The sequence below is a fragment of the Saccostrea echinata genome, unplaced genomic scaffold, assembly GCF_033153115.1.
Source record: "Saccostrea echinata isolate AGI-Se365-2 ecotype Australia unplaced genomic scaffold, CSIRO_AGI_Sech_v1 ptg000058l, whole genome shotgun sequence".
Classification (NCBI taxonomy): Eukaryota; Metazoa; Mollusca; class Bivalvia; order Ostreida; family Ostreidae; genus Saccostrea; species Saccostrea echinata.
The window spans coordinates 1,584,658-1,598,773 of NW_026889807.1; the positions used below are offsets into that span (position 1 = coordinate 1,584,658).

General features: G+C 32.0%; 1 protein-coding gene across 1 annotated transcript; it reads left to right on the forward strand.

The window, feature by feature from the left end:
- The first annotated feature begins 4,046 nt into the window (after positions 1-4,046).
- LOC133174522 (uncharacterized) lies at positions 4,047-13,949 on the forward strand. The gene is made up of 8 exons (XM_061309634.1): positions 4,047-4,104; positions 10,461-10,694; positions 11,686-11,956; positions 12,240-12,358; positions 12,597-12,760; positions 12,889-13,029; positions 13,267-13,404; positions 13,836-13,949. The coding sequence occupies exons 1-8, from the start codon at positions 4,047-4,049 to the stop codon at positions 13,947-13,949; spliced, it is 1,239 nt and encodes a 412-aa protein (XP_061165618.1).
- The last annotated feature ends 167 nt before the right edge of the window (positions 13,950-14,116 follow it).

Genomic DNA, 14,116 nt, shown 5'->3' on the forward strand with positions numbered 1-14,116 from the left:
TTCTTGTCGGTTCGATAATATTATTAACAAGGTTGTGTGTTGAAATAATTTCATGGATGATATGTGTTTGTGGAGTGTTACATGTAAGAAGATCAACATTAATATCACCGACTAAAACTATTTTATCCGATTTTTCACTCATTTTGTCAATACACCAAGAAAGTTTGGTCCAAAAACCACTATCAGAGTTCGGAGGACGATATACACAGCATAAAAAGATTTTAGAGGTATGGTTATCAATTTCGATACATATACATTCAATGTTAGAGGGTTCAAAATCATGGCGTCTAATAACACGTATTTGGTTAGAGAAATAAATCATGACACCTCCCCCGAAACAGTTCCTATCTTTTCTTATTATATTACAAAATCCATCCAAATATAAGTCTTCATTATTTACGGTATTGTCAAGATGGGTTTCTGTAAAACATAAAAGATCGAAGTCGTGAATGAAAGAGTTTAAATGACCTAGTTTGTGTCGAATACTTCGGATATTAAGGTGTAGAATGTCAAGGACATTTTCAATAACAGGGCCCGGATTGACCTCAATGTCACCACATGCCAATAGAACAAATGTGAAAAATTGTAAATAAAAATTGACGTACACAGATTTTAGTGTAATGGATGTCAAGCACTGAGTGAGTATTCTAAAAACATTTTTCATGAGTTGCAATATACATGCGCATGAAAAAAACAACCATAAACATGTTTTTGATGTACCTCTGCCAGATAAATAGAAAAGACCAATTGCAGCACGATATTGTTCGATTGAGTTACCCATTATCTACCTTGTGACATAAGTAGAATTTAAAAAAGAGGCTGCAATCGGTAGCTGCTAAAGTTATGACAAATACAAAAACCACTAAATACACATATTTGTTTGCATGACTTAGAGATTTTGGATATAATGTATAGTTCAAAGTATCAACAAAAAAATAATACAAAGTATAACACAAACACAAGATAAACAGGAAAAACAAATAGAATATGAATATGTACATAGGGATAACATGGGTAATAATATACTGTACACTGGTGTAAATTAATGAATACAAAACCAGTGTAAATAAGTTGAAAAGGTTTAAAGTTGTGGAAAGTCTTTTGAGAAAATTGTAAAGGTACACATTTACAAAAATGGTATCTTCACAAAAACAAATAGCGGAATGGATATACAATGCAACAAAAATGTATATACATAATTGAATAAACAAGAGATGCAAAAAATGCATAGGGTAAAGGGAATTGAGAAGTTGTGGATAAAGTTGATTTACTCTGGAACATACAAAAAATTAAATTTAGAAAAATATTGAAGCTATTGTTATGATTGACATTTAGTTTTATAGGTCTTACTGAAATACTTGTCAGAAAGTCATCAGAGGATTTTGTAAAAATGACTACACTGCCTCCTGAATTTCATGTCCGAATTTGACCAAGTCTGATTCGTCTCTGATATGATGGTACTTATCGCGATTGTCTTTAACAGTTATTTTTCCATTAGAAGATCTTGCATTCTTGAGGAGACTTTGTCGACACAATTGTCTGCACAGATAGAGTAGTCTGTCGCGGAATTTAGTCAGATCCTCATTAACCGAAATACGCTTAGTTTCTTCGCAATCATGAAATTTGCTGGAGTTTCTGAGCACATGGAATTTCGTATCCACAGATTTCAGGCGAGCGATGATTTGGCGTGGACCTGGTCGTTGTTTTCTGGGGTTTCCAACTCTGTGTGAGTTTATAATATCATCTTTTGACAGTTCTATTCCGGCAGCTGAGGTAGCCTCAAGGAGCTTTTGACTGGTGTTTTCACCTTCTGATTCAGGAATTCCTGATACTCGGATGAGCGGACGTCTGCCGTACTGTTCAAGCTCATCAATCTGTCGACGCATGTCGTTGTTCCCATTTCGTAGACGGTCTATCTCCTCACGAAGTGGGGCAATTTTTCTTCAATCATGGAGGAAATTTCCTCTCGAAATGATTCACGGATACCCTCTCTAACAGCTTCGGCAATTTTTTGAATATCCTCTGGAGATAATGTCAATGGACCATTTAAAACATAGTGGGGCTGAAAACCAGGGTTGAACTGCTGGAGGTGTGGTTCTAAATTTTCATAGCCATGAGTTGATGGGGATGTTGGCGTTGAAGCGCATATTGGAGATGGCTTTTGATGCTCCTGTGTGGTAGTGTTTTCAGATACCGACCCTTCCTTAGATTTTTAGGGGTGCGAGCTGCCGCATCAGCAAAAGATTTTGACATATCTTGAAGAGTTCTTTTATTAGATTCACCCATTTTCAAGAATTACACAATACCACTAATATAAACACACCTTTATAGAATCAAATGTAATTGTGCAATATACAGTAACATAGGTTTACAAGGCTTATAACTGAAAATTCAGGCTTAGGACGACTCCATGCCACACATCCAGGTTAGAGTGAGTAATGTTCATAACGCTAACACCAGCATATAAAATTCAAACACAAATAACTCACATATTTCAGCATTGCTCCCTGAATTTTCAAATCATAACACACCCTTCAATGTTCTTATAGTTTTCTTATAGTTTTCAAGCCTATACCACATACATTCTCAGCTGAATTCAACTTAAAACTCACATTTAGTCGGAGCTGATAAAAAACCGTACACCATTGAACAAGGGCCACAACTCCATTAACTCTACAAGTAACCCCCAAACAGTTTTACAACCGTTAAATCTTATGTAAGTGCAAGAAGATCAAAAGAAGTGGCACAAATATCTCTATTGTTCATTTATTTATGGTGGAAATGTATATATTTTTTTATTGTAATTATTTGGGTATGTTCTTTGTCATATTGAAAATGAAAACTCCGTGACAAAGATTTTTGGAAAATATTTTCAAATTTGGGTAGTTTAATCAACTGAAATTCAGTTTTGAGCTGTTAAAATTTTAAAAAAATAATTTTGTTATTTTCTCTGTTGTTCACGTACATGGAGCACTGTATCAGATATGATTGAAATTGCCTATTCAATTTGTATGATAATCGTTCGATCGAAGTTGCACTGGCTACACTATATTTAGTAAAGGGGAAACAAGCCATTTATTCTAAATTGAATAAAACGCTTGTACTAATAAATTTTACAAATGATTGTTGATCAGAAGCATATTCTTGTTACCACGTTTTGCAAGTGTTGTAAATTTTTGTTTACATATTAAACAGAATTTAGAGTATTTAATTTCTCTATAGTAAAAACAAAAGTATTAAGCATGATTTTCATAACATACCATTATATTTTTAGGTTTAGTTCTTTCAAATTTGGAAAGGAAAATCTATTCTACACTCTTTTTATGGAACGTTTTTAGACCTCAACAAAATTGCACATTCAGCTGTAATTTGATTGATGTGTTCCACATATCTGAGGCCTGTTCAACAGAGCGAACGTCCACGAGCGCTTGCCAAAATCCCTTATCCCTCCAACAGAAATGTTCGCTCTGTTGAACAGGCCTCAGATCTACATAATTTGATACACATAAAATGATTCACATCTGTCTTGAATAATTTCAGTGAAGCAATAAATATTTATTCAAGGTGTTTTTTTTTTTTTTTTAGATTCCGGTGAGTGTTTGCATATAACTGATATAACACAAAGTAGGTAGATTTTCCAAATGAAATAAATTAGTGAGTGACCATGAATATTTCATACTGTTATGTATATGTTATTACATTTAAGATCACATACACCTGTACACGCCATTTGCCTATTGTATTCATTTAATTCATAAATATCAGAAAATTCTGTATTCTTTTAGATAGCCTTTTTTTAAACAGAAATATTTAAATGATGCATACATGTTGAGCAAAATGTATCATCTTTCTTGACTAAATACGTTTGTGTATATCAATGATTATATTCAACTTTCCTCAAAAGATGTATACCTAGTTCCGGTTTTGGTTACTGTCGACGATCATATAAGAAAGAGAAAGGTCAAATCAATTACTTCCTGGTTGATTGATAAAAAATATCTTTTTTTCTGGATTATTTCATTGATACGTACTGTTCTGAAGTTAATATGGCTTCTGTAGAAATATACTACTTATCATTGACAATTTTTCTTGCATATGGTTATGGTAAGTTGGTTTTATTTCATTTAAATATTTCACGTAGATAAGATGTTCATAATGTTTTACAAGTGACTATTACCTTGTCTCCCAATGAAGTATGATATCATACTTTAGAATCAGCTGATTTCATCCGTTTTCTTTAGTTCAATTATTTCTCTGAGTGCCTTTTAACAACAGCCTAATCATAAAGACTAATTGTTATTTGTTTTAAGACATAGGCTTATGCTGTGTTCTTGATTTCATTTTCCTGAATCCACAAATATAGGTATTGCAACACTGCTACAGTTTGCCTTATACATGTATTACACAAATTACTATCGCTTGTAAAGATAAATCTTTATTGGTTGTGAATAATATGATATAGATTTTATTTAAGAACAGGCCAAACAATAAATGCTTGAGTTCTGCGTTTGCTTTAGTCATAGAAATATTTACTCACCTTTTACCGAGAGAGTGTTTCCTTTTATTTTTATAGCGTTTATTTACATGTAACATTATATTGATACAGTACAATGTCAACATATGTGAGGTTTTTTTATTCTTCTTTATGAATCGCCTGTAAATTTATGCCTTCATAAAAAAAAAATACTTTGTACAACACAATGTATATCAACATTTCAATCAGACTTTATGTTTCAATTGGTATATTTATAACTTATAGCGGGATTCTTCATCTGTCTCCTTAGACAAAGCATTGGCATGTTAAATGCCATCTACGTATTACAGGCCTCTGGTCTTCTGAAATCATAGATGTAAAAAGATTTGTCTACATTTAAATATAATCAATGATATCATTCGAAGCATTAGGCAAGTTTAAAATCGGTTTTTTTTTTAAATACAGTTTTATTTGCGGTTAACTTGATATCCACTTTATGTATTCTTATGGTAAATAAGTATAAAAATGTATTAATACAGAGTCACTCAAGGTTTTCTTTCATTTTCAATACCGGAAGTTTATTTTTTTTTATTTTTTTTTTTTTTTTGGTATATTAATCACACTGTGTCAGAGGTACATTTCCATTTAGATCCCGTGTAAGTTGTTATTGAGGAAATATATACTTGTAGTCTTTCTCAAAGTACTAGTATTACAGCCAGTAAAGACCCGATTTCTTTTAAATATTAACGATTTAATCAAAAGGATTAAATTATAGATGTTCTTTCTTTTTTTATTATTTCTGGCTACATTTGAAATGTATTATTATATATTTGTTATATAATACAGGATTTTTGCATCCCTGATATGAACACAGTCTCGCGCCCTGTATTACACACCCCGTACATGTATCATTACCCTTTATTTCTCCCTTTATCACACCCTTTATAATACCTTTCAGGAACAACTCAGTACTTTTCATTGGGGGTAGATCGATCTTTTCCTTTTCTTATATGTTAATTCAAATTTCAATTTTGGATATTCAGTATTATTCAAAATATTTTTATTTAATTTATAAGTATTCTTATTCTTATCACTGAATATAATGCCTTTGGATAAAATGATGAAAAACAGAAATATTCAACCAAAAGAGAAGTACACGTTAAAGTGTTATTAAATGTATTTACATGTTTATATGAATTATCGACACTTACTTTTCAAATATATAACGAAAGCAACAAAAGATGGCAAAATCGGTATCACATCCCATATCAATCCTCGACCAATATCAGCCCCCTGGACTTCGGCTCTCGGGCTGATATTGAAGTCTCGGGTTGATGAAGGATGTGATACTGGTTTTGCCATGTGTTACTCTATGTATAATACTTTTAATCTGATTATAATCAATTGCCTTTGATATATTTCAGTGCATATTCAAAAAAGAGTCATTACTATAGATTTCATCGACCTTTTGATAATCATGCAGATGAGAAACATTCATAAACATTTTTTTTAACTGGAAAAGTTTTCAATTTAAAAAAAAAAAATACTAAAAGTGGATAATATATAGACTGTTGAGGATTTATGACAAACATTGTTGACAATGATGCATACATTATGAATTGTTATACCCTTATAAATATCTTTCTATATATTTCTACGAATAATAAATCCAACAACTTGAATGTTTTTTTCATCGGTCTAACAATTTCATTGTTGACCGGTATGTCAGTTCATCATAAGAATTGTTAGACCGCAACGTCACTGCTATGTCACAAGTAATTAATCCTCGTTCAATATCAGCGACAAGGAAATATCCGAAGTTTTGAGAGTTACCATCTATGCTATTTGAAAGATGGCGTCACGGGAAAAATAATGTTTTGTTTTGTGATAAATATTTTTTTTTGTTATGATAATTTATCGATTTTTTTTTATTCTTTGCTGTTGTCATTTTTATTTAAAAAGCCAAAATATTTCTTATAAAGAAATTGCTTTATAATATGAGTAAATCTGTTTAAAGGTTTTAATTTTATAGTTCTATCTTAAGTGAAGGCTATAAAAGTTATAGACTGGGATTCGGGCAACATATGATTTGTTGGACCTGAAGATGAAGATGATTGCCTTTAGCCTGCGGCCTCGGGCAACATTTTCACCTTCAGGTCCAACAAACCATATGTTGCCCTCATACCAGTCTATAACTGTATAAAAATGTAATTTAAATATTCAAATGCAATAATAATGACATTGTTATCAATTGAATAACATGACATGTAATCCAAATTTCTTTTGAATAATTTTTAAATCTTATTTCCAGAATGGTTGTAATTAAGAAATAAATAACAAGTTTAAAAACTTCAATGGGAATTGAAGTGGGTCGGTCACGTGATCAAATCCTGTGAAGGCCGAAGGCCTTCTCAGAAGATTTGATCACGTACCGACCCACTTCAATTCCCATTGAAGTTTTAAACTTGTTATTTATTACTTATATATACATTTGAGACGGACAATCGAATGTAATCGAATATAAATATTGCACTAACTGTACGTCGTAGATTTTGACAAATTACGCTAGGTGTAAATCGGCTTGAAAAGCGGTTACGCTTCAAATTCATCTGGCAAAGGATTGTTTTGAAGGGAATATTCTGTGAGAGCTACATGTGATCAATTGTTATAGTGAGCATATTGGTGTCTGGGAATTTTTGTATTCATGAGAACCCATATTCGATGTTAAAAAACACAAGAAACACGTCCGATGTTGCATACTAAAAAGTTGGAGGAATTTCGGTCGGAAAGGGATGGATGGAGACACTTGTCCGGACCAGATAACTTGAAATCAAGTACAAAATTTGATCAAAAACATAAAATCTACGATTTCAGTAAGGCATATTTATTAATTTATGATGTTGACACGGAGACACTGGCGACAGCTTACATTGTTAAGACAACGTCACAACGATCTCGATGATGGAGGTGTGCCTACCAAACTTCCAAAGTGCAGTGTTTGTCAGCTGTTTGTGGCGTGATTGCATTACATTGATATTTTTCAACAGATTTTCAAATTTATTGTGAGTAAAGTTTAATGGAAAAAAAATAATAGCATTCAGAGGTCTGCGAGAAAAATAAGGGTAAACGTTGATACTATGCAGCTCAGACATGAAACTTATAACACGTAGTTTTCTATTCTCTATGTAAAATCGATCAAGAACGGTATTAAATACTCGTTTACATTGTAAATAAAATGATTATTATTTTACTTGCGTATTTTGTACATTTTTATGCATGAAAAACATGCTATATTGCTTAGTGGAGTAAGTCTTTTTATGTCTAGATATTATTGCGCTGTGTGATTAGGTCACGTAATGACCTATGACCTTCGAAAAACTTCATACAGGTATGAAGATATTTGCTCTCTGCATGTTTATATAATAGAGAGATACCACAAATGTATATATTTGATTATAAATTGTCCAAACAATATTGCTCCTTTAAAAAGGGTTGATCCAAATGTAATGTTACAACTGCTATAAAACCTGTATAATGTAAATTTATAAGCAAAACTTTACATACTGAAAAATTCCTCTTACTAACAAAAGAACAAGATAGGCATAGTTTGTTTTTGGTTCCTCGTTTTGGATGTCTCTAAGAAAGATGAAATAAATCATCACCCAAAACTTGTTTTCATTCCTATTACAATATAAATGTTTGTTTTAAGTGATAGAATACACAGAGATCACAGAAATGGTAACAAAATATGCCCATTCCCAAATTTTCTCATCTTTATTCAAATTTTCATCAATTTTGAAATACATTTTATTTCAGAAAACACAGGCCATAATCTTACCTAATTACCTTTTTTTTTTATTTCAAGCAGTACTTTCAGATACATCTTGAAAAGAAATTCTCAAATATGCAAGCTATACATTTTCTGAAATGAAAAATATTTCAAATTTGATGAAACTCCATCAGAGTAGAGGAAATTTGTTAAAATGCCTTACTTTTTCATCCTTGACTCGCCTCTATGTATGCTTTGAATTAAAATTAGTGCTGGTTTCAAAACAAACAACATTTACTTTTTTTTATTGCAAACTATCACAAATTATACTGTCTTTTGATTCTGATATCAAATAGGGGCCAAAGAGCCATAGCGCATTTGATAGGCATTTTCGCCTACTCTACTAGAGATTTCTTAAATACATTTTTTAACCAAAATTTTGTCATACAGTCTTAGTTTATATATGCGTAAAAACAAATCACGCAATAATGATATTTTAATGTTAATAGTTCCCTTATATGATAAATTTGAAAATTATCCAGTTTGTATAGAATATATAGTAAATATTGAGGTATCCACCTAACGATGACAAACTGTTGTCAAAGACCACCCTTAACCAGAAAAACAACTTTTAAATAATTTTATTTGGATATGTCTGCACTTCATTCCCTTTAGATAATTTTGGTTAAAGGTGGTCTTCATATTGAAAGTGATGAAAATATATATTAAATTTTTCTTCTCATATAATCGTAAGATTTAGTAATCTGTCTTAAATTTATCAACTTGTCATCATGGACTTCGTTGGCGCAGCGGTATGATTGCTGAAATGTAAATATGGTGATCGCGAGTTCGAGCCCCACATTTTTCCATGTTTTTTTTTTCTTTGTGTATCTTTTCTACGTTTTTCTTTATTATGTTTTATAACATACACATTTTCAGAAAGATATAATATACACATAACACTTTGAAAGTATCTCGGGAAAAGACAGTCCTTAACTTTTATTAAAGTTTGCAAATTCATAGCAACTTGTTTTATTTTTATTGATTTTCTGCGTAAATCTTTTGTCTCAGAATTAGAGTATTGAACAAGTAAAATGATTGTCATTTGACATACTTGCAACACTCGTCCTCAAATCATATTAGATAGATTGCTCATGAATTGAAAAGGTTACAGTATATCTATAAATAGAAACAGGTGATTTCCCTTTAAATTCTTGAGTCGGCCGTGTCGTCGGTAAGGCAGCTATGGCTCTTTGGTCTAACCATAATACCGCACCTTGTCTTTTTATTCAGATATATGCAATACATTTTAAATTATGAAAACACAAATGTTAATCTTCGTCTATCGCCAATGACGTTCTTCTTTGGAATCATTTTCAGTTCATCCATAGATCGATTAAATGTCTCACATACACGTTCATATCTTATAAAATTTGTAGCGCCTAGTTTATTTTATATTTAAACATTCCATATTGCATTAGTATATTCATTTCGCAGATCTAGAGGAAGTGTCATAACAAGGCCAGTTCTCCACGCACTTTCTTTATCATTACACAATTCATTTGATTTTGTTCATTTATGCATAGAATGTACATTACGTCAAAAAACGTTTTAGTCGAGCAATTTTGTTAACTTTATCACTGTGTTTTGAAGGGGGCGTTCTCTCAAGTCACAACAAACCATTCTAAGCACAAATATTTGCCTTAAGTGGAACTTATAAACAAAACAATTCGTTTTCTGTTTTCTATATACACTTAAGCAACCATCAAAGTGTATACTGTTGATCATTATCTTATAGAAGTTGCTTTTAGCATACTTTAATAGCTTTCAAAAATGACCTCATAAATTTCAATGTAAAAGGCAGTTTTTACTTCCTTGTTGCTTTTCTATTGAATAAGGCATCAATTTCTCTATCCTATCTAACGTCAATAAAGAAAAACTAGGCAGATTGCAATAAAAATCATCCATACATATCATTTTAGTACATTTTACGTTTGGAAGCAATAATGAGTGATTTTTTAAAAAAAAATTAAAGATAAAATGTCTCTATCATACACACTTTATATTTACCTTTTACCTACCAATCTTATTTGATTCTAAAACTTTGGAATCTTATTTGTTTCTAAAAATATATGTTTTTTGCTAAGAACTGTTCATTTTTTAAAATACAATCAACTGTGCAATCACAATATGAATAAAAGTAATCATCATTTTTAGATAATGTGGCTTTGAATAAACCAACATGGCAATCAAATCAGTACAATGTAGGGGACAGTACATTCGATTCCAGTAATGCTGTAGATGGACAGAAATCTGACCTCAGTGCGTGGGGAGGACATTGCACTGTATCAGCTGATTATCAGAGAACTGCTACCTGGTGGGTAAACCTGCAGTCAATCTACAGCATTCGTAACATAAGGATTTATTACAGGACAGATAATGCTGCATGGGGTAAGTATTCTTTCGACAATGTTATGAGACGAGACGATCTTTCCAAGTTTTCATTTAAAATGTTTTCAATCATGTTTATTCAAAGAAAGCATTTTTGGAAAAGAAAGTATATGTAGCTTAAATTGTAAAACGTGTTGACATCTGTGACTATTACCTGTGCAATAGTAAGAAAAAGCATTAACAAACGATTTCCGTTTTTATTTTTTTTTTCAAAACGAACAAACACCCCCTCACAAACACACACCCTCTCAACCCCCCCCCCCCTATATATATATATATATATATATATATATATATATATATATATATATATATATATATATATATATATATATATATATAAAGCACATTTTACTTAAACTAACATAACTGTCCTAAGTGAAGAAATATTAATATAGAAAGCACAAAGAAATCCACATTTACAAGGATACCCACTTCCGCCCCAGCCCGGGATTGAACTCTCGACCTACGGAATCTGTCTCCTAGCAGTACAGGAACAGCGCGCTAGACCGCTCGGCTATCTAGGCAAGTCAAAAAACTTGCTTTCGATGCCGATGGAATTCTCGCGGCACTGCCCTACACTACACGGTCATTGAGAATGAAAGTGAGATACAGTTATTTGGACATTAGTTTTTTATTAGAGGATCGTTACTAATTCCATCGGCATCGAAAGCAAGTTTTTTGACTTGCCTAGATAGCCGAGCGGTCTAGCGCGCTGTTCCTGTACTGCTAGGAGACAGATTCCGTAGGTCGAGAGTTCAATCCCGGGCTGGGGCGGAAGTGGGTATCCTTGTAAATGTGGATTTCTTTGTGCTTTCTATATATATATATATATATATATATATATATATATATATATATATATATATATATATATATATATATGTTTCAGCTTGTTCTTAAATATAGGCTTAACAGCTTTAAATGAGCTTATAGCAGATACATTTAAACGTAATAATATCAATTTTAAATAAATCCTTTCAAATTTCAGATTCGTCTAATGGCTACACAGCAAGATTTCTAGGGTTTTCTGTTTATGTGTCAAACACAACAGAGAGACTAAATGGTCATTTATGTTTCCGTGACACAAATTATGACAATTCTACAATTCCTGCCGTTGCCAATATAACATGCCCAGTTCATGGACAATATGTCATCTACTATAACGAAAGACTTTCAAATGTTACATATCCAGATGGCTATTCCAATTACGCACATAATGAGCTCTGTGAGGTTGAAGTTTACGATATGTTGTTTACTGAGTAAAACAGTGAAAACCCTACATCCTACTTTGTTTCCTTTTTTCACACTTTTTTTTTTAATAATAGTAATATTTCACTAATTTCCCTAGTAATTTGATGATTGTTCACCTGTTAAAAATCTTTAACATTACCTTTTAAAAACATTGCCAGGCTATATATGAATTTAAAAGGATTAGATCTATATGTATGTTCTAGAATACGTTTTATCCAAAAATAGTTATTTTACCTTAAACACTCAAACACTGGAGTGGTAGTATATTAAAATGTATTAAGGTTGCATAAGTGGATACTACGGACCTAACTGTTCCCTCCCCTGTCCTGACAAGTGCCGTTACTGTCACGTAGAGACTGGAGTGTGCTCCTGGTGTAAACCTGGATATCAGGGATATCAGTGTGAAAATGGTAGGAAATTTCTGAGTTATTTTATTTGAATATTGAAGATAAAAAAGTGATTAAATTAATCTCGGGATTTATTTTAAAATTTACTTTCCTAAGAGTTGTGTCATTTCCCGAATGCTTCATTTAATATAGGGTTTTGTTAGTTTGTCAGACAAATATCTCTTATATACTTGTATGACGCCTGAAGAAAATCTTTTATTTCATTATTTAATGAAAAGTCTAAATTGATTGTAATCAATAGAATGTGATGATGGCAGATATGGGCAGGACTGTGGAGAGAGATGTGGAGCCTGCCTGGGATATAAACAATGTCATCACATCAATGGGTCTTGTCCCGAGGGCTGTGATACTGGGTATAAAGGAAACTTTTGTACAACAGGTAATTTGCCTCGTAATAATGAAATGGTATTTCTTAAATTGTGTACTTGCATGTATGATGAGTATTATTCGTGTATTATAAAGAATTCGACAACTAAAATAAACAAGCAGATTAGTGACATAAAAATATGAAATATTGTTAATATCATTTCCAGAATGTTCATTTGGAAAGTTTGGGAATAACTGTGAACAAGATTGTAATGACAACTGCGGAGTACCCAATAGATGTAACAGAACGACCGGGGAATGTGTGGGCGGATGCCAGATTGGATTTGAGGGACTTCAATGCAGAAATAGTATTTAACTGTTTTCTCTTCATGTGAAGTTCTTTATTCTATGTGATAATTCTACTAATTTCTCCCCCAAAGATTATACATTACGTTTCTAATATAACACAAAATTCATTAACACATGTGTTGAAACTGGACGCAAATTCTTACTTTGAAAAACTTGATAGATCTATTTTTGCATCTTTTTCCAGAAAAGGAAAATGACATCTATTCTAAAAATGATGTTTATTTCATGCTTTTAAGAATGTTCCAGTAATAAATATGGCGTTAACTGTAGCCAGCCCTGTGGTAAATGTCATCCGTCGTCATCCTGTCACCACATCAATGGTTCTTGTTCAGCTGGATGTGGAAAAGGTTACCAAGGAACATATTGTTTACAAGGTAGGGTATACTTACATAATATTCAAAGCTATGCTTTCCTCGATAATGGGCGCAAGTTTGAGATCATACATTCAAGTGTCAAATAAAACGCCAAAACAATATTACAAAATGAAAGATATCTTTAGATGATCCTTTTAAACCATACTTTTGTTTCTTGTTATATCTATATAACCGATAACTTTCAAAATTTGGATTTAACTGGTTACTTTCAGAATGTGGTCAATACACTTATGGGTTCGATTGTATGCAAAATTGCAGTGAAAGTTGCTTTAATAATACTTGTAATTCTGTCACTGGAGAATGCCTTAGATTTGGGGTGAGCTTATTGAGTTGCTCATATAGATGTTTGCATATCATAAAAATGTATGTTCATTTTTATGCGTATTGAAAGAATATATCTATTTACATTTAAAACTTTACTTAAATTTAAGTTCACCACAGGGACAAATGAAGTAAACAATCAAGTATCAATTATTGGAGGGATTGCTGGGGCTTTTATTGCCTTCCTTGTAATTCTGATCGTGGTGCTGGTATTGAGAAGGTAAACTTTACATCTAAAAACACTGGCTTTACTTATTACTTTTACCAAACACTGTTTATTTCAAGGCATATCGATACTGGACTGTAACCATCTTGTACTTAACACTTATTTCAACATCATTTTCTTCTAATCATTTATTTTACAAAATAGACGTCATATACTCAAAGGTGA